This window comes from Hypanus sabinus, unplaced genomic scaffold, assembly GCF_030144855.1.
Source record: "Hypanus sabinus isolate sHypSab1 unplaced genomic scaffold, sHypSab1.hap1 scaffold_521, whole genome shotgun sequence".
In the NCBI taxonomy this organism is placed as follows: Eukaryota; Metazoa; Chordata; class Chondrichthyes; order Myliobatiformes; family Dasyatidae; genus Hypanus; species Hypanus sabinus.
In genome coordinates, this window is record NW_026781384.1 from 70,132 (window position 1) to 91,672 (window position 21,541).

Consider the following 21,541-nt stretch of genomic DNA (forward strand, 5'->3'; position numbering starts at 1 on the left):
CGCGACCTAGCTTTCACAAAGCCATGCTGACTATTCCTAATCATATTATGCCTCTCCAAATGTTCATAAATCCTGCCTCTCAGGATCTTCTCCATCAACTTACCAACCCCTGAAGTAACATTTACTGGCCTATAATTTCTTGGGCTATCTCTACTCCCTTTCTTGAATAATGGAACAACATTCACGACCCTCCAATCATGTGGAACCTCTCCTGTCCCATTGATGATGCAAAGATCATTGCCAGAGGCTCAGTAATCTCTTCCCTCGCCTCCCACAGTAGCCTGGGTACATCCTGTCCGGTCCCGGTGATTTATCTAATTTGATGCTTTCCAAAAGCTCCAGCACATCCTCTTTCTTAATATCTACATGCTCAAGCTTTTCAGTCTGTCAAGTACATTCAACCCTGTAAAATTATCAGCAGCAATAGAACACACTTGGAGTCTGGTTTTGCTGTTAACAAAACACTTATTAGTAACTAAGTAATATAGTACCTTAAACAGCGTAAATCAAGAGTTAATGGTGTTATGCATATATAGGTGTAAATAAAGTTCCCAAAGTTATTCAAGCTCAGGAAGCAAGAGTTACAATCTTACGATGGTATGTAATAAAAGTTCAGATCAGATGCATGAGATTTAAGTGTGAGAGAGCGATACTTGTAATCTGAATAAACAGGTGTCGTTGATCTCATTTTCCTCCAAATCTTCCAAGTCAGCCAAATGTGACCAACTTCAAGTGATAATCAACCAACCCAGGCAAGGGTTAGACACACCGGTAGATTCCACAGGGTCACCCTTTACATGCACCAATAGTTAGGGATCGATTCCTTCTAAATCGATCCTCAGCTCCACCCTTTGTGGGTACTTAAAAGTTCAGTGGCAATTTCTGCCACCAGCCTTTGTGCGCCTGTGTCCAAAAGTCAGTTTCATTCTCCAGGCATTTTAAAGTGACAGTCCACAGAAAAAATGAACCCTAGGGGTTCATAACAAGTCTGCTGTATTCATCCCTACAATCACCAAGATCTTTTTCTGTAGTGAATAAGAAAAGTACTCATTAAGTACCTCTACTATCTCCTCCGGTTCCATACACACTTTTCCATTGTCACACTTGATTGGTCCTATTCTCTCACATCTTATCCTTTTGCTTGTCACATACTTGTAGAATGTCTTGGGGTGCTCCTTAAACAAATAAATATACAACTGCATCATTATGTACAATCTCCTAGACTTAATGCCCTGTGTGCTATTTGTCCTAAATGCCTTTAGAACATGCTTTTTGTCTGCTGAGTTCCTCATTTGGCTTTGTAACTTTCCAGACCCAATTAAACAAACTACAGTAACTCCCGAGATGTTAGCAGCAAATTTGGTTTCTATTCTGTTATCCAAGTCATTAGCTGCTGGAGAAATTCAAAGCAAATTTCCAAGGAGCATCCCTTTAATGAGAGAAGGAATTGCCAAGTTACTACCAATTCACAACTATACTGGCAGATGAGATTGTGAAAAGTGAGATTGATTCTTATTAAAACCCAGAGCATCTCCTGCTATTGATTCAATATGGAATGGCTGTGTAATATAGAGGACATTCTAGTAATTTGTGGATTATTCCCAAACTAAAGGGATACCTATGAGACTCTATAAGCAGTGAATACTCATTCCCTCACAATTCACAAACTTTGGAAAGATCAATGATTGGTTGGCTGTAATATTAAATAGTGCAGGGGAGAACAGCAGTAAGCATAGTGGTGTGGGTGTGGGATTAGACCGGGGCGGGCAAACTTTTTGACTTGTGGGCCACAAAGGGTTCTAAAATTTGACAGGGGGGCTGGACCAGGAGCAGATGGACGGAGTGTTTTGGTAATACATCTCATAAGAGAAAATAAAATATCATGGGATATGTAGAAAACATGTGCTTTAATTTCAATTGAAAATGAACAAATGCATTACAACAAAATATCTGTCTTTGAAGTCCCATGGTATTTAGCTATTTATTGAAATGACTTTTAAAACACTGAAAATTAAATGAATAAAATACAGCTTTTTTTTAATAGTAACAGTTATTATTTTAAAGCACTGAAAATTCTGTTATCCTTCAAGATATTATCATCATCACTCTCCTCCTGTCTGTCTTTATTTCAAAAATGGTAGGAGATGCAGGTCTACTTGTCCTGCTCCTTCTTATTCAATTGTCCCTTGTTCCAAAACTCAACAACGACCAGCACAAAGACAGAACACTGACAGCGCGCCAGTATGCGGAGCGCGTTATTTGATCTGGAGCACATTTTTTATTTTGAGAATGTACGTGCACCTGCGCACTACTCATGTCCATCACTTAACAGAAATGACATGTAACATGTAAGGCTTATTGAAAAAAATATTTTCAAATGCATTTTTTACATAACACAACGAAGAAACTTATTTTTAATTTCAGTGGGAACAGTGTTGTTGGTCTCCCTTTTTAGCCAGCGCATCAAAGTCTGGATTTAGTTTTGTTGTGGCGATTCTCAGGATGGATCTGAGGTGTTGGTCAGTTAACTTGGATCTGTGGCTGGCTTTGTTGATGTTCATGACGCTGAACGCCTGTTCACACAAATAGGTCGAGCCGAACAAAGAGTAAAGCGCAAATGTGGAGTAATACGCTGCACCTCAACAAAGGTCAATATATATAGAGTGCATCATCTATTGGGAAAACGCCAGAATTGTGGGGAGAAAACATTAACAAGGTTTATTAATATAATTTCATCAAGTTCTGCGGGCCGGATTAAAAAGCTTAACGGACCGCATATGGCCCGCGGGCCGTAGTTTGCCCATGCTTGGATTAGACTCATTTGGTTGTTAAAGGTGGTGGTGGTGGGGGAAAGTGAGTTTAGGGTCATTCATGGAGGTAATATCTGCTTGCAAGTTAATGTCGAATTGCATTGTGCTCAGATCACTGAGATTTATGTGTTTAAGCAGATTACAGAGGTTTGCTACCCTTTGAATCCTGACAATAGGAAAGCTTTTGCAGCGGTCATAAATTGCTTCAAAAGTTGTCTTGATTATTTTGTGAAGATTGGTCAATTTGGACTCTCAGCATCTATAATACAAAAACTTATTCGCTGTCTTCTACATTATTTCCATCTGCCCCCTGCATTAGTATGAATTATCCACTGTGTAAAGCAGATTTATGTTCAATCACATCTGTTAAATCTCCATCCTTTCACTGCATGTTGAGGCTTTGCATTAACCTGATTAGTGGGACAAAGTGGAGCAGTTCCATTGGTCTGTGAACCATTATCTCTACATCACTTGCACACAGCTGCACGCTGTGATCTCTTACCTTGCTTGCTGAGCAGGATACATCCAGCCACAGAGTGATTCCCAGCAGCCTTGGAGATGTCACCAGGCATGGACAGGTAGACAGGCAGCTGAAGGAGATGTTATCCAGTTCTCTCAAACAAATGAGTGGCTCCTTCAAACGCACCTCCATTAAACGTACCATATCTGGGTCGCAGAAGGTGAGTAAGAAGGTGGGGCTGAGGACAATTTTCCCCAACCTGAGATGGTTAATGTTTCTGTTGGGGAAGCTGCAGATTCTGCTTGTTTGGGCCATAGACTAAGGCCAACATTTGCATCCCTTTTATTAGGGACTCTTAAGGGTCATGGACTTAACTCCATCTTGCATGCAGGTTTTTGTATATTTTTTCCAAATTAGTGTTATTTGAATACAATAAATAAGCAAAAAAAAATTTAAATATTATACTTATCTAGCTACAATTGTGGAAAGTGGCTAACTTAATCTAAATATGAGGCCATTGTTTGGGACAGTTCATGTTCACCTATTCTACCACAGGGGACATCCACCTGTTTTAGTGCAAATTTAATTACCTTACAGTTAAAAATGCATACTGGAAAGACATTTTTCACAACCGTCCGATCAAAGAATATTTAAATCTGTTCCTGGTCATTGTATGCCAAATGGTAGGAATCTGAATGTGTACAGGTGTAAGTAATGTTTAATAAACAATATTATTTAAATATAGAATATTAAACTGCTTGTGACCTCAGGGTTGGAGAATCTCTCGCTTTGTGCATCCCACACAAAATGTGGGAGGAACTCCGCAGGCCAGACAGCATCTATGGAAAAGAGTACAGTTGATGTTTCGAGCCAAGATCTTTCAGCAGGATGTGAAAAAAGATGAGGAGCAGATTTAAATGGTGGGGGAGGGGAGAGAAAAATCACCAGGCAATAGGTGAAACCTGGAGAGGGAGGGATGAAGTAAAGAGCCAGGAAGTTGGCTGGTGAAAGAGACAGAAGGCCATGGAAGAAAGAAAAAGGGGAGGAGCAGCAAGAACATGGCGATGGGTAGGCAAGGAGATAAGGTGAGAGGGGGAAAAGTGGGTGGGTAATGTTGAAGGGTTGGGGGGGGTGGCATTATCAGATGTTCAAGAAATCGATGTTCATGCCTTCAGGTTGGAGGCTACCCAAACAGAATATAAGGTCTTGTTCCTCCAACCTTAGTGTGGTCTCATCACTACAGTGGAGGAGGCCTTGGATAGACATATTAGAATGGGAATGGCAAGTAGAATTAAACTGGGTGGCCACTGGGAGATCCCACATCTTCTGGCTGATGGAGCTCAGCGAAGCGGTTTCCCACTCTCTGTTAGGTCTCACTGATATACAGTAGGCCACACTGGGAGTATCTGATACAGCAGATGACCCCAACAGACTCACAGGTGAAGTGTCACCTCACCTGGAAGAACTGTTTGGGGCTCTGAATGGTAGTGAGGGAGGTGGTGTAGGGGCAGGTGTAGCACTTGTTCCACTTGCAAGGATAAGTGCCGGGAGGGAGATCAGTGGGGAGGGACGAATGGACAAGGGAGTTGCATAGGGAGCAATCCCTGCAGAAAGTGGGGGGGGGGGGCTGGAGGGAAAGGTGCTCTGTGGTGGGACCCTGTTAGAGATGGCGGAAGCTGTGGAGAATCATGTGCTGGTAGGGTGGTAGGTGAAGACAAGAGGAACCCTATCCTTGATGGGGTGACAGGAGGATGGGATGAGGACAGACCTGTGTGAAATGGAAGAGATGTGGTTGAGGGCAGCATTGATGGTGGTGAAACAGAAGCCCCTTTCTTTGAAAAAGGAGGACATCTCCCTTGCTCTGGAATGAAAAGCCTTTTCCTGAGAGCAGATGCAGTGGAGACAGAGGAATTGAGAGAAGGGAATGGTGTTTATACAAGTACAGAGTGGGAAAAGTTATAGTCCAGGTAGCTATGAGAGTCTCTAGGTTTATAATAGACATCCTTCCTCAAATTTGGAGACTGAAGCCAATAATCTAGGTGTGGTCTCACCAGGACCCTGTACAACTGCAGAAGGACCTCTTTGCTCCTATACTCAACTCCCCTTGTTACAAAGGCTAACATGCCATTAGCTTTCTTCACTGCCTGCTGTACCTGCATGCTTACTTTCAGAGACTGATGAACAAGAACGCCTGGATCTCGTTGTACTTCCCCTTTTCCTAACTTGACACCATTCAGATAGTAATCTGCCTTCCTGCTCTTGCCGCATCTGCCCACTGACCCAACCTGTCCAAGTCACCCTGCTTTCTCCTAACATCCTCCTCATATTTCACACTGCCACCCAACTTCGCGTCATCTGCAAATTTGCTCTTGGTACTTTTTAATCCCTTCATCTCATTAGATCTAGTGTTATTCCTTATTTGAAGGTTTATAGACTAACCTTTCCTTTTTATTTATCCTTAGTTAGAAAACTAATTGAATTCCTATCCTTAAGTATTATGGTTAACTTCAGTTTCAGGTCAGTACGTCTATAAATTCAAGTATACACACAGCTCAACTCCTTTCACGACAATTCTCCAAAATCACAACTTTTAAACAAAGTAAATCTCATTCAGTAACATCAAATTCTTTACAAAAATAATCAGTTCTTGGAGAAAATCAAATTCAGATCCTTCTAATGAAAATAAACTTATACATCGAACCGTATTGAATCCTCCATGCCATTAAACATTTCGTTCCCGTGCTGCCTCTTCGATCTCAGGTGGTTTGCCATCTTGTTTCTTGTTCCGTTGGATGAAATAGTTGATCAACGGAAAGTCGATTCACAAAACTTCACAACAAAAAATACCATACCAAATCCTTTGGTGTGATGTAACAGAACCAATTCCCGGTTACACGGTAAAGATGTTCGGCACTTGTCTCGCTACAGCTGCTGCTTGTTATAGCCGTAGCTTCAATTGATCTTTTATCGCTATCGTCTCTCCTCCAGGGCTTTCACCCTGAGGTTTTCAGATAAGTAAAGATACTCGCTACTAATTCCACTTTTAACACGTATACCTTTAGTTTTTTTTATTAGTTTGCCGCGCTTATCTTGCTTTCCCGCGCCTGCGTCAATCACGCCTCATTCTCGCAAAGCTTCCCCTGAAGTTCTGGGTTTTAATAACATCGGTAAACCTCATTTTCATCCTTCCGCGGGTGGAGCTTTCGAACATTACATCTTTGGGGTTTAATTAACCTGGGTTAGAGTAGCTTCCAACTTGGGAGCATTGAACATCGACTTCTTCAACTTCCGGTAACGCCCCCACTCTCACCATTTTCCATCCCCTCCCTCTCTCACCTTATCGCCTTGCCTTCCTATTGCCTCCACTGCTGCTCCCTCTCTTTTTCTTCCATGGCCTTCTGTCCTTTCCTATCAGACTCCTTCTCCTCAGCTCTGTATCTCTTTCACTAATCAACTTCCCAGCTCTTTACCGGTTCCACCTATCACCTTGACTTTCTCCCTCCTGTCGCCCCACCTTTTAACTCTGACTCCTCAGCTTTTTCTCTCCAGTCCTGATGAAGTGTCTTGGCCCGAAACGTCGACTGTACTTTTTTTTCCCATAGATGCTGCCTGGCCTGCTGAGTTCCTCCAGCATTTTGTGTGTTGCTTGGATTTCCAGCATCTGCAGATTTTATTTTGTTGGCGTTTTGTGTATTGAGTGGTTTTCCAGTTCAACATTTCGGCTGAGATTGAACTCTGCTTTTCCATGTGTTCTAGTTTCAGCTCAGCCTTTGCCAGAAGCCTGCTTGATTCCCTCACGCGCTAGGTCCACTCCCTACCTGGAAACAAAAAAAGCAGCCCGACAGGAACAGTCTGAGTTGCAATTCCGGGAGTGGGAACCATTTCACCTTGGATTATCTCTGACGATTCAAATAATCAAGGATGTTAGATCATATCTTGAACTTTTAGCATCTAAAATCAGCGATTCACAGCGCAGCAAAAATCTTGAACCCCAATGGTGAAGTAAAAGCCCCAAAAGCAATTAATAGAGTGGGATAGGAGGCATTTGTGGAGACAACAGTATAGGTCAAAGTTCAGGTCAGTGATCTTTTATGACATCTAGTCAAGTTCTTCGTTTTGTCTCACTTCCAACTTTATTTTGAATATTCTCAGTGAACCGAGCATTTATCAGCCTGTGATTCCAAATCGCAGTCATTCATTCTTTAGCACTGATTGGCCCGCAACTCCCCTCAGTTCCGCTTTCACAGACACCAAATCCATTCCGAGTGGGGTGGGGGGGGGGGGGCTGTGACTAAACCCGGGAGGCTGTCATGGTCTCTACCCAGGGAAGGGTCATGCCCTGTATCCCAGGGAGAGATGGGGACTGAATGCAGGGATTGTCATGGTCTGTACCCTAGGGAGAGTCAGGGACAGTCCCAGAGGTGGGTTGGGGACAATATCCTTGTGAGGGTCATGGTCTATACCCCAGAGAGAGTCGGTGACTGTACCCAGGGGAGGGTCATGGTCTGAACCATGGGGATAGTCGGGGACTTTACTCTGGGGATGTCGTGGTCTGTATGCAGGGAGGATCATGGATTGCACCCAGTGGATTGTCATGGTCTCTACCCAGGGACGTACATGGTTTGCACTCTGGGGAGGGTCAGGGGCTGTATCCAGGGGATTGTGATGGTTTATACCCTGGAGGGTCGGGGAACTACACCCAGCAGATTGTCATGGTGTGTCCCCAGGGGAGGTTCATTGTCTGTACCCTGTGGAGGTTTGGGGTCTGCTCCCAGGGAATTGTCATGGTTTGTACCCAGGGAAAGTTCATGGACTGTATCCAGGATATTGTCACTGTCTGTACAGTCTTAATCTATCCCCCGGGAAGGTTTGGGGACTGTACCCAAGGGATTATCATGGTCTGTACCCAGGGGAGGGACATGATCTATACTCTGGGGAGAGTCAGAGACTGTACCTTGGGGAAGGTCATAGTCCTCAAGCTGGGTAATGTCATGATCTGTGCCCCCAGGAGAGTTGGGGACCGTACCCAGGGGATTGTGGTCTGTACCCAAGGGATGTTCATGGGTAGCATCATGGTCTATACCTGGAAGAGAGTTGGTGACTGTACCCATGGAAGTGTAATGGTCTGTACCATGGGGAGTGCCAGAGATTGTGCCCAGAGGACGTTCACAGGAGGGTTGGGGACTGTACCCAGGGAGGATCATGAATTGAACCCAGGAGAGGGTCATGATCTGTACCCAGAAGAGTACCATGGCCTGTACCCAGGTAAAGATGGGACTGTAAATAGGGGTTTGTTATGGTCTGTACCCCATGGCGGGTTGGGGACTGAACTTAGGGAATTGTCATGGTCTGTACCCAAGGAGGCTCTTGGTCTGCCCCCAGGAGAGAGTTGTGGACTGAACTTGGAGAAGTGTCATGGTCGAGACTGCTCTGCCATTCAATCATGGCTGATCCTTTCTTCCCCTCCTCAGCTTCACTGCCCAGCCTTCTCTCCATAATCTTTGACGCTGTGTCCAATCAAGAACCTATCAATCTCAGCCTTAAATACACCCAATAACCTGGCCTCCACAGCTGCCTCTGGTAATAAGTTCCACAAATTCACCACCCACTGGTTGAAGAAATTTCTCAGCACCTCTGTTTTAAATGGAGGCCCCTCTATCCTGAGGCTGTGCTCTCTTGTCCTAGATTCCCCCACCATGGAAAACATCCTTTCCATAGCTACTCTGTCTAGGCTTTTCATCATTCCAAATGTTTCAATGAGATTTCCCCTCATCCTTCTAAATTCCAGCAAGTACAGACCCAGAGCTATCAAATGTTTCTCATATGATAACCCTTTCATTCTCAGAATTATCCTTGTGAACCTCCTCTGAACCCTCTCCAATGCCAGCACATCTTCCCTTAGATGAGGAGCCCAAAACCGTTCCTAATACTCGATTGAGTCCTCACCATTGCTTTATAAAGTCTCAGCGTTGCATCCCTGCTCTTGTATTCTAGACCTCTTGAAACGAATCCATTGCATTTGCTTCCTCACCACTGACTCTTCCAGCAAGATAACCTTTAGGGTATTCTGCAGAAGGACTCCCAAGTCCCTTTGCATCTCAGATTTTTGGATTTTCTCCCGTTCAGAAAATGTTCTGCACATTTATTTCTACTACCAAAATGCATGACCATGCATTTTCCAACATTGTATTTCGTTTGCCACTCTCTTGCCCATTCCTCTAATCTGTCTAAGTCCTTCTGCAGCCTACATGTTCCCTCAACAGACCTGCCTCTCCACCAATCTGTAAACTTGGCAACAAAGCTATCTATTCCATCATCTAAATCATTGATATACAGCATAAAAGAAGCAATCCCAATAATAATCCCTGTGGAACACCACTAGCCACTGGCAGCCAATCAGAAAAGGATCCAACTTCCTTCTGGAATGAAAAGCCTCATCCTGAGAGCAGATGAGGCAGTGACTGAGGAATTGAGGGAAGGAGATGGCTTTTTACAAGTAACAGGGTGAGAAGAGATATTGTCTAGATGTGAGAGCAAATGGGTTTGTAATAGACATAAGAGACAGAGAGATCAAGTAACGGAAGGGAGGTGTTGGAAATGGTAAATTGGTAAATTTGAGGGCAGGGTGTAAGTTGGAGACAAAGTTGATGAAGTCGAGGAGTTGATCATGTGTGCTCTTAATGTTTCCCTTAAACATTTCACCTGTTACCCTTAATTGAGTCCAGTCTCAATTATGGTTATAGGATTTATTGATCATACCTGCAAAAATATGAATCTCAGGGTTGTATATGGTGACATATATGTACTTTGATAATAAAATTACTTTGAGCTTTAAATCAGAATCAGTTTTATTATCACTGGCATGTGTCATAAAATTTGTAAACTTAGCAGCAGCAGTTTAATGCAATACATAACATAGAAGAAAAAATTAAGTAAATCAATTACACTATGTGTATATTGAACCAATTAAAAATCATGCAAAAACAGAAATAATATATAAAAAAGTGAGGTAGTGTTCATGGGTTCAATGCCCATTTAGGAATCTGATGGCAGAGGAGAAGCTGTTCCAGAATCGCTGAGTGTGTGCCTTCAGGCTTCTGTACCTCCTACCTGATGATAACAGTGAGAAAAGGGCATGCCCTGGGTGCTGAGGGTGCTTAATAATGGCGCTGCCTTTCTGAGACACCACTCCCTGAAGATGTCCTGGGTACTTTGTAGGCTAGTACCCGAGATGGAGCTGACTAGATTTACAATACTCTGCAGCTTCTTTCGGTCCTGTGCAATAGCCCCTCAGAATGCTCTCCATCGTACATCTATAGAAGCTTTTGAGTGTATTTGTTGTCATGCCAAATCTCTTCAAACTCCTAATAAAGTATGGCCGCAGACTTGCCTTCTAGTCATAACTACATTGATATGTTGGGGCCAGATTATGTCCTCAGAGATCTTGACACCCAGGATCTTGAAACTGCTCACAGACTCCACTTCAGATTCCTCTATGAGGATTGGGATGTGTTCCTTCGTCTTACCCTTCCTGAAGTCCACAATCAGCTCTTTCATCTTACTGACGTTAAGTGCCAGGTTGTTGCTGTGTCTACAGAAAGTAGAACAGTGGGCTAAGCACACACCCTTGAGGTGTCCTCAAGTCCTAGCAACAAGCTGCTGTAAGTTTTCTCTGCATTCTTTCAATTGTATTTACATCTTCCCTGCAGGTAGGTGAACAAAACTGGACACAGTACTCCAAATCAGGCCTCACCAATGCCTTATACAATTTCAACATAACATTCCAACTTGTGTATTCAGTACATTGATTTATGAAGGACAATGTACCAAAATCTTTATTTACAGCCCTATCCACCGGTGATACCACAATGAATTATGAACCTGTATTCCCAGGTCCCTTTGTTCTACCACACTCCTGTCGCTCACCATGTAAGAGCTTTGGTTAGCGCCCCCAAAGTGCAACTCCTCACACTTGTTTGAGTTAAATTTCATCTGCCATTCTTCAGCCCATTTCAACTGCTGGTCCAGGTCCCGCTGCAAACTATGATTGTCTTGCTTGCTGTCCACCACATCCCTAAACTTGGTGTCATCCACATTACCACATTATTGCCCAGGTCGTTGATGTAGATGACATACAACTACAAAACCAGCACCCATCCCTGCAGCACTCCACAGTCACAGTCATGACTTAACACACACAAATCCATGTTGACTATTCATAATCAGTCCCTGTCTATCCAAATACTTCTATATCTGTTCCCTCAGAATACCTTCAAATACTTTTCCCACTACTGATGTCAGGCTCACCGGCCTATAATTTCCTGTTTTCTTCTTAGAGCCTTTATTAAACAACGGAACAACGTTAGCTATCCTCCAAGTTCTCTGGCACCTCATCTGTGGGTAAAGATGTTTTAAATATCTTTATATTTGCACCCCTGCTATTTATGCATTAGCCTCGCACAGGGTCCAAGGGAAAATCTTGTCAAGCCCTGGAGATTTATCCACCCTAATTTGCCTCAAGAATGCAATCTGTATAGGGTCCATGACCACACTACTGCATTGTTTCACGTCTATATACTCTGTCCATCTCTTGAGTAAATACAGATGCAAAAAAAAATTAAGATCTCCCCCATCTCTTCCGACTCCACACATAGATTACCACTCTACCACATCAGCAGCTTCATGTCTTCATTTACTCCTTCTGATTTCCTCCTTGTACTTCTCAACTATCTAATTTGGTCCTGCTTGTCTATACCTACTATGCACCTCCTTTTTTGTAACTAGGGCCTCATTATCTCTTTAAAACCAAGATTCCCTATCCCTGTTATCCTTGACTTTTATTCTGACAGAACTCTGTACTCTTAAAACTTCTTTTGAAGGCCTACCACTTACCAAGTACATCTTTGCCAGAAAACAGCCAGTCCCCATCCACACTTACCCGAGACCAGACCCATCCTTTTCTATAATTAGCTTAAAACTAATGGCATTATGGTTACTAGATGCAATGCTTCTGCCACCTGCCTATCTCATTCCCTAACAGGAGATCTAGTATTGCACTCTCTCTAGTCTGTATACTATGTGCTTCTATGTACATAGAAGGAGGATAGTAAAAGCTTCTTTAGGTATGTGAATAGCAAAAAAATAGTTAAGACCAAAATTGGGCCATTGAAGACAGAAACGGGTGAATTTATTATGGGGAACAAGGAAATGGCAGATGAGTTGAACAGGTACTTTGCATCTGTCTTCACTAGGGAAGACAGAAACAATCTCCCAGATGTAATAGTGGCTAAAGGAACTAGGGTAAAGGATGAACTGAAGGAAATTTATATTAGGCAAGAAACGCTGTTGAGTATAGGAGTAAAGAGGTCCTTCTGCAGCTGTACAGGGCCCTGGTGAGACCCCACCTGGAGTATTGTGTGCAGTTTTGGTCTCCAAATTTGAGGAAGGACATTCTTGCTATTGAGAGAGTGCAGCGTAGGTTCACGAAAGGTTGGAGCGACTGGGCTTGTATACGCTGGAATTTAGAAGAATGGGAGGGGATCTGATTGAAACATATAAGATTATTAAGGGATTGGACACACTGGAGGCAGGAAGCATGTTCCCGCTGATGGGTGAGTCCAGAAGTAGAGGCCACAGTTTAAGAATAAGGGGTAGGCCATTTAGAACAGAGATGCGGAAAAACTTTTTCACCCATAGAGTGGTGGATATGTGGAATGCTCTGCCCCATAAGGCAGTGAAGGCCAAGTCTCTGGATGCATTTAAGAGAGAGATAGATAGAGCTCTTATAGATAGCGGGGTCAAGGGATATGGGGAGAGGGCAGGAACGGGGTACTGATTGTGTATGATCAGCCATGATCACAGAGAATGGCGGTGCTGGCTAGAAGGGCCGAATGGCCTACTCCTGCTCCTACTGTCTATTGTCTATTGTACTGATTAAGGAAACTTTCCTGAATGCACTTGACAAACGTTTTCCCGTACAGCTCTTTTACAGTATGGGAGCCACGGTCAACACATGAAAAGTTAAAATTACGTATTATCACATTATTATGTTTCTTGCAACCGTCTGTGATCTCTCTATAAATTTGCACTTTGAAATCCCATTGTTAGGTGGTCAATAATATAATCCCATATACTTTCTTATTCCTCAGTTCTACCCATAAATCCTCACTTAGCTGAGCTGTCCAGTCTGTTCTGACTGAGCACTGCCGTGACATTTTCACTGACTAGTTATGCCACACCTTCCCCTACTCCCTTGCTCTATTGCGTCAAAAACATTGGAACCCTGGAACATTGAGCTGCCAGCCCTGCCCTCCTGCAACCGTCTCACTAATGGTTTCAATGCCATATTTCCATGTACTGATCCATGTCCACTCAACCATCTTTCCTACCATACTCCATGCTCAGAACATTAGTCCCAACATGCTCAACATTTCCATTATTGACTTAGTATGTATGTTTAACAACATTTTTCTCCACAACCACTCCACTATCTTCTCTGGTTCCCATTGCCCTGCAACTCCAGTTTAAACCTCCCCCTCCCAATCCCACTCACATGCAGCCTTAGCAAACCTTCCCACTAAGACATTAGTCCCCCTCCAGTTCAGGTGTAAACCAACCCTTTTGTACAGGTCCCATCTTCCCTGTAAGAGAGCCTAATGATACAAAAATCTGAAGTCCTCCCTTCTGCACCATCTCGTTAGCCACGTGTTAAGTTGTCTGATCTTCCTATTTCTGGCCTCAGTAGCATGTGGAACAGGCAGGAATCCTGAGATCTCATCCCTGGAGGTCCTGTCCTTTAACTTAGCACCTAAATTCCTGAACTCATTTTACAGGACTCTGTCACTCCTCCTACCCATGTCATTGGTACTGATGTGGACCATGGCTTCCAGTTGCTCACCTGCCCACTTAAGAATAAGACCATAAGACATAGGAGCAGAATGAGGCAATTTGGCCCATTGAGAATGCTGCAGACTAGATCCAAGGTGTTTCTGACCCTGGCACCTGGGAGGCAACAACCTATCTGAAAATCTCGTTCTTGTCCACTGGGCCTCCTTCCTGTTCCTCTAACCAATCAATCCACTATTACTACAGTTTGTCTCTTCTCTCCCCTTCCCACTTGAGCCACAATGCCAGTGACCTCTTAACAACAAGTATACTGCTGTGGCATTCCTCTACTAGGCCATTCCCCAGCAGAATACCTGTTGTTAATGGGAATGGCCACAGGAGTGTTCTGCACTGGTTGCCTTTGCCCCTCCTGAAGGTCACCCTGTGACCTGCACCTTGGGTGTAACTACCTCTATGTATGTCCTGTCTATTAACCCTTCAGCCTCCCTAATGACCCAAAACTTCAACCAGTTCCTCCTGGACTCTTTAACACCATCTGTTAGAAGCTGTAGCTGGATGTAGTTGTCAAGGGCACTAAAGCCCTCCCTACCTACCCACATCCTGTAAGAGGAGCATTCCACTATCCTCTCTGGCATTCCCACAGCTCTAAATGTGCTTGAAGAAACAAAGAAAGAATAAATAATTTCAAAAAAGATCTACCTATGGCCTAGCCTCTCCTTGCTGTGAACTTGATGAACCAGAGCCTCAACTCCCTTCTTTAACACTGGTCCACTCAGACAATGGCCACTCTATTTCAACCTACTTTCTTTTTTATTGGACCCTGCTGAGTGCCTAATTATGTGCAATCCAATGTCTCCTTGGGACTGTGGCACAGAAAATGTGCTGACTGCCTCTTTGAAACACTGTCTGCCTCCAAGCAATCAGTGTCACCTCAGTAATGTGAGGCGCAAAATGTGGTCCAGTGTTCACCCAGTGTGAATTTTTGTTTGGTATTCATCCCATGAAGTGCAGTTAAAGGTGTGATAGTGATCAAAGTTATTGCTGAATGTTGGAGTCAATGCAGATTATTCCTTGTTTGCAGCAGGACCCAAGTCCTGGGTTACTATCAAATGGGATTAACCAGACTTTTCACTATGTGATGGTATTCCTAAGCTTTCTTTTGCTTTGACATCGGGATTTATTTTCAATTGCAGGGTCACAAGGCTTGGATTGAGAAAAACTTTCAGAAGCGAGACTGTGTCTGCATCATCCCAAATGCCAAAGATCCCCAGAGGTAATACCTTAGATTATATCGAATTTCATGTGGGCACATGGTGCTGTTGCGATTGCTGAATTGGTGTATGCTGTGGTATTTGACAGGTGCTGTTGTGGTCAGCTGGTCAATCAGCATGTCCCCAAGGCTCAACCTGCCCCATCCACTCAGACAGCAGAAGATGAGAAGCCTCTGGTTCAGGCTGAGAAATGGTCACCCAGCAAGCACACAGAGACAGGGCCCACTGACACCTTTGGAGTGCTGGAGTTTCAGGGTGGTGCTTATATCAACAGAGCAATGGTAAGAAAAGTCACTGATCAGGGGTACAAAACTATGATGCTGGAGCAGAGTATGCGATACCGTGAAACCCCTCTGTATCCCCTTGACAAATGGACTATTTGCCCCTCTATATATGCTTGACGAATGGACTGTCTATCCTTCTATATCCCCTTGACTATATGACCTTCTATATCAGTGGTCCTCAACCACCGGGCCACAGACCAATACCGGGATGAAAAGCATGTGCTACCGGGCAACGAGAAAACAATATGATTTGGCGATATGAAATGATATGAGTCAGCTACACCTTTCCTCATTCCCTGTCACGCCCACTGTTGAACTTGAACGCAAGCAAAGTCACTACCCACACAAGGTCATCAGTCACCTAAACGCAGTGATACCCTAGTGCCAGGGATCACTTGTTGGCCTCGAGTAACCGCCCACCTCGTGCAGCCAGTGAGAAGTGCCTTTGCTACTGGCCTGGAGCGTGGACTGATGGGTGCTGCCTCTAAACCTGTTTAGCACACTGAATGTTCGTGGGGAACCCGGTGCTAAAATATTCGCAGATGACCTAATTTGGGCTCAGGGCTTTGTAATAGCAGAGCAGCTACCTCGCTGCGATCTACTGAAAGTCATCCCCCAAGCCAAACTTTTGTCAGCCGATAGATCCTACCTACCTGCAAGGGGGGCAGGCACGCGCCCTGTCTCACTCTGCGCTCAGTCAGTCACTCTGTCCAGACTGCGATTGCTGCGGCCCCAGTACGGGGACCTCCGACCCTTACCTTGTCCTCTCACTGTTATGTTGCAATGATTTTATATGTTCATATGAGGAAAATATGCGCTGTGTTTAATATCCAAACATTACTTAAAATGTTATGATGCTATTGACTTATAAGTGTGTTATAATTGATTTATTGCTATATTTATGTGAGGAAAATATGCACAGTGTGTTTAATGTTAAATTCGTTAGATAAACCCTTTTAGAAACAAAATTGAGTGTATTAGCAACTTATAAATGACATAGTTGACTTATCACCTATACTCTGGTTGTGATTAACAACCTCCACCCCCCATCGGCTGGTCCGCAAGAATATTGTCAATATTAAACTGGTCCGCGGTGCAATAAAGTTTGATGACCCCTGTTCTATATCCCCATGATGAATGGACTGTATGTCCCTCTATATCCCTCTGATGAATCAGCTGATCTATATCTCCCTGATGAATAGGCTGTCTGCCCCTCTATAATCTCCCTGAAGAATGGACTGTTTCCCGCTCAGCATCCCCTTGAATAATGGACTGTCTTGCCCTCTGTATCTCCCTGATGAATGGACAGTCAGTCCCTTTGTATCCCCTTGACAAATGGACAGTCTGTCCCTCCATATCTCCATGACAAATGGAATTGTATGCCCCTCTATATCTCCCTGAGGAATGGACTGTCTGTCCCCCATATCCACGATGAATGGACTTTTTGCCTCTCTATTTCTCCATAACGAATGGACTGTTTGCCCATCTCTAATCCTCTGACGAATGGACTACATTGTGCTACTTATCCCACTGATGAGTGGATTGTCTGCCCCTTTATATTTCTCTGAAGAATGAACAGTCTGCCCCTCCATATCCTCTTGATGAATAGATTGTCTGTCCCTCTATATTTCCTTGATGAAAGGACTGTCTGCCCATTTATTTCTCCATGCTGAATGGACTGTCTGTATCTCTATATTTCTGACTAATGAACTGTCTGCCCCTCTATATCCCTTTGTCAAATGGACGGTCTGCATCTCTCTCTCTCTCCTTCTCCCTCTCTGACGAATGGACTGTGTGTCATTCTATATCTCATTGATGAATGTACTGTCTGCCCCTCCATGTCTCTCTGATGCAGAAGCTGTCTGGCCTCTATATCCCCTTGACAAATGGAATGCCTGCCTCTCTATTTCTCCCTTGACGTATCAACTATCTGTCCTTCTATGTCTTTTTGATGAATGGACTGCCTGTCCCTCTATATCCCCTTGACAAATGGACTATCTGTCCCTCTATATACCCTTGATGAATGGACTGTCTGCCTCTCTATATTCCCTGGATGAATGGACTGTCTTCCCCTCTATATTCCCTGAGCAACTGCATCACTGCCTGGTTCGGAAATTGTACCATCTCGGATCGCAAGACCCTGCAGCGGATAGTGAGGTCAGCTGAGAAGGTCATCGGGGTGTCTCTTCCCGCCATCACGGACATTTACACTACATGCTGCATCCACAAAGGAAACAGCATTATGAAGGACCCTATGCACCCGTCATACAATCTATTCTCCCTCCTGCCGTCTGGGAAAAGGCTCCAAAGCATTCGGGCTCTTACGACCAGACTATATAAAAGTTTCTTCCCCCAAGCTATCAGACTCCTCAATACCCGAAGCCTGGACTGAGACCTTGCCCTACTATCCTGTTTATTATTTATTGTAACGCCAGTACTGTTTTTATGCACTTTATGCAGTTCAGTGTAGGTTTGTAGTCTAGTATAGCTTTCTCTGTTTTTTTTTATTACAAAAAAAACTATCAGACTCCTCAATACCCAGAGCCTGGACTGACATCTTACTGCCCTATTGTCTTGTTTATTATTTATTGTAATGCCTGCATTGTTTTGTGCACTTTATGCAGTCCTGGGTAGGTCTGTAGCCTAGTGTAGTTTTTTTCTGTGTTGTTTTTTACGTAGTTCAGTCTAGTTTTTGTACTGTGTCATGTAACACAATGGCCCTGAAAAATGTTGTCTCATTTTTGCTATGCACTGTACCAGCAGTTATGGTCGAAATGATAATAAAAGTTGACTTGACTTGACTTGACTTGGATGAATGGACTGTCTGCCCCTCTATATCTCTCTGACAACTGGACTGTCTGTCTCTCTATATTCCCTGGATGAATGGACTGTCTGCCCCTCTATATTCCAGGGATGAATGGACTGTCTGCCCCTCTATATTCCAGGGATGAATGGACTGTCTGCCCCTCTATATTCCCTGGATGAATGGACTGTCTGCCCCTCTATATTCCCTGGATGAATGGACTGTCTGTCCCTCTATATTCCAGGGATGAATGGACTGTCTGCCTCTCTATATTCCCTGGATGAATGGACTGTCTGCCCCTCTATATTGCCTGGATGAATGGACTGTCTGCCCCTCTATATTCCAGGGATGAATGGACTGTCTTCCCCTCTATATTCCCTGGATGAATGGACTGTCTTCCCCTCTATATTGCCTGGATGAATGGACTGTCTTCCCCTCTATATTCCCTGGATGAATGGACTGTCTGCCCCTCTATATTGCCTGGATGAATGGACTGTCTGCCCCTCTATATTGCCTGGCTGAATGGACTGTCTGCCCCTCTATATTCCCTGAATGAATGGACTGTCTGCCCCTCTATATTCCCTGGATGAATGGACTGTCTGCCTCTCTATATTGCCTGGATGAATGGACTGTCTGCCCCTCTATATTGCCTGGATGAATGGACTGTCTTCCCCTCTATATTCCCTGAATGAATGGACTGTCTTCCCCTCTATATTGCCTGGATGAATGGACTGTCTTCCCCTCTATATTCCCTGGCTGAATGGACTGTCTGACCCTCTATATTCCCTGGATGAATGGACTGTCTTCCCCTCTATATTCCCTGGATGAATGGACTGTCTGCCCCTCTATATTGCCTGGATGAATGGACTGTCTTCCCCTCTATATTGCCTGGATGAATGGACTGTCTGCCCCTCTATATTGCCTGGATGAATGGACTGTCTTCCCCTCTATATTCCCTGGATGAATGGACTGTCTTCCCCTCTATATTCCCTGGATGAATGGACTGTCTGCCCCTCTATATTGCCTGGATGAATGGACTGTCTGCCCCTTATATCTCTTGGGTGAAGGGTCTGTATGCCCCTCTATATCCCCTTGACGAAAGGACTGTATGGGGACAAGGCAGGGACTGGGTATTGATAGTGAATGATCAGCCATGATCTCAGAATGGTGGTGCAGACTCGAGGGGCCAAATGGTCTACTTCTGCACCTATTGTCTATTGTCTATTGTCTATCTCCCTGATCTGTTGGAATATTTTCCCCTGTTTTTCTTCTGGACGATTTGGAATGTCTGCCTCGGAATATATCCTTGACAGTACTTCAACTGAGGGCTTATTTAAAAAATTGTGAATGTCTGACCTTCCTCAACTCCCAGACAAGGTGGAGTGTCTCCCCCCTCTCTCTGTTACCCCAACGAGGTGGAGTGTCTCCCCCCTCTCTCTGTTACCCCAACGAGGTGGAGTGTCTCCCCCCTCTCTCTATCTCCTTGATGAGGTGGAGTGTCTCCCCACCTCTTTCTATCTCCCAGACCAGGTGGAGTGTCTCCTCCCTCTATTACCCAGATGTGGTGGAGTGTCTCCTCTCTCTATCTCCCTGACGAGGTGGAGTGTCCCCCCCCCCTCTATCTCCCCGACGAGGTGGAGTGTCTCCCCCCTCTCTCTAGTACCCTGACGAGGTGGAGTGTCTCCCCCCTCTCTCTATCTCCCTGACGAGGTGGAGTGTCTCCCCCCTCTCTCTATCTCCCTGACGAGGTGGAGTGTCTCCCCCTCCTCTCTCTATCTCCCCGACGAGGTGGAGTGTCTCCCCCCTCTCTAGTACCCTGACGAGGTGGACTGTGATGCACCATCAATAACTCACACTGAGACGTAAGGCGAGATATCGGCTTTTATTGACTGGAAGAAGGAACCAGGAGTGAGTGTCCATCATACAATGTTCTGGAGACTGAGGCTGAGCGTCAGGCCTCAGATCTCCTTTATACAGGGGCCTGTGGGAGGAGCCACAGGAGCAGTCAGCAGGGGGTGTGTCCAGACAGGCACAGAGTTCACCACAGAGTGTCTCCACTTTATATCTCCCTGACGAGGTGGAGTGTCTCCCCCCTCTCGCTATCTCCCTGACGAGGTGGAGTGTCTCCCCCTCTCTCTATTACCCTAACGAGGTGGAGTGTCTCCCCCCTCTCTCTATCTCCCTGACGAGGTGGTGTGTCTCCCCCCTCTCTCTATTACCCTAACGAGATGGAGTGTCTCACCCTCTCGCTATCTCCCTGACGAGGTGGAGTGTCTCCTCTCGCTATCTCCCTGACGAGGTGGAGTGTCTCCTCTCGCTATCTCCCTGACGAGGTGGAGTGTCTCCTCTCGCTATCTCCCTGACGAGGTGGAGTGTCTCCTCTCGCTATCTCCCTGACGAGGTGGAGTGTCTCCTCTCACTATCTCCCTGACGAGATGGAGTGTCTCCCCCCTCTCGCTATCTCCCTGACGAGGTGGAGTGTCTCCTCTCTCTATCTCCCTGACGAGGTGGTGTGTCTCCCCCCTCTCTCTATCTCCCTGTCGAGATGGAGTGTCTCCCCCCTCTCGCTATCTCCCTGACGAGGTGGAGTGTCTCCTCTCGCTATCTCCCTGACGAGGTGGAGTGTCTCCTCTCGCTATCTCCCTGACGAGGTGGAGTGTCTCCTCTCGCTATCTCCCTGACGAGGTGGAGTGTCTCCCCCCTCTCGCTATCTCCCTGACGAGGTGGAGTGTCTCCCCCCTCTCTCTATTACCCTAACGAGATGGAGTGTCTCCCCCCCTCTCTCTATTACCCTGACGAGGTGGAGTGTCTCCCCCCCTCTCTCTATTACCCTGACGAGGTGGAGAGTCTCCCCCCTCTCTCTATCTCCCTGACGAGGTGGAGTGTCTCCCCCCTCTCTCTATTACCCTAACGAGATGGAGTGTCTCCCCCCTCTCTCTATTACCCGGATGAGGTGGAGTGTCTCCCCCCCTCTCTCTATTACCCTGACGAGGTGGAGTGTCTCCTCCCCTCTCTCTATTACCCTGACGAGGTGGAGTGTCTCCCCCCTCTCTCTATTACCCTGACGA

General features: G+C 45.1%; 1 protein-coding gene across 1 annotated transcript in view; it reads left to right on the plus strand.

Moving 5' to 3' along the window:
- Positions 1-3,328: 3,328 nt before the first annotated feature.
- LOC132389274 (transient receptor potential cation channel subfamily M member 1-like) overlaps positions 3,329-21,541 on the plus strand; it is a gene marked incomplete at its 5' end in the record, with an annotated part of 255,446 nt that continues 237,233 nt past the window's right edge. The window contains 3 exons of the mRNA XM_059961770.1: positions 3,329-3,490; positions 15,309-15,388; positions 15,475-15,667. Coding sequence (XP_059817753.1) covers positions 3,329-3,490; positions 15,309-15,388; positions 15,475-15,667 — 435 coding nt within the window. The remainder of the gene's footprint in view (positions 3,491-15,308; positions 15,389-15,474; positions 15,668-21,541) is intronic.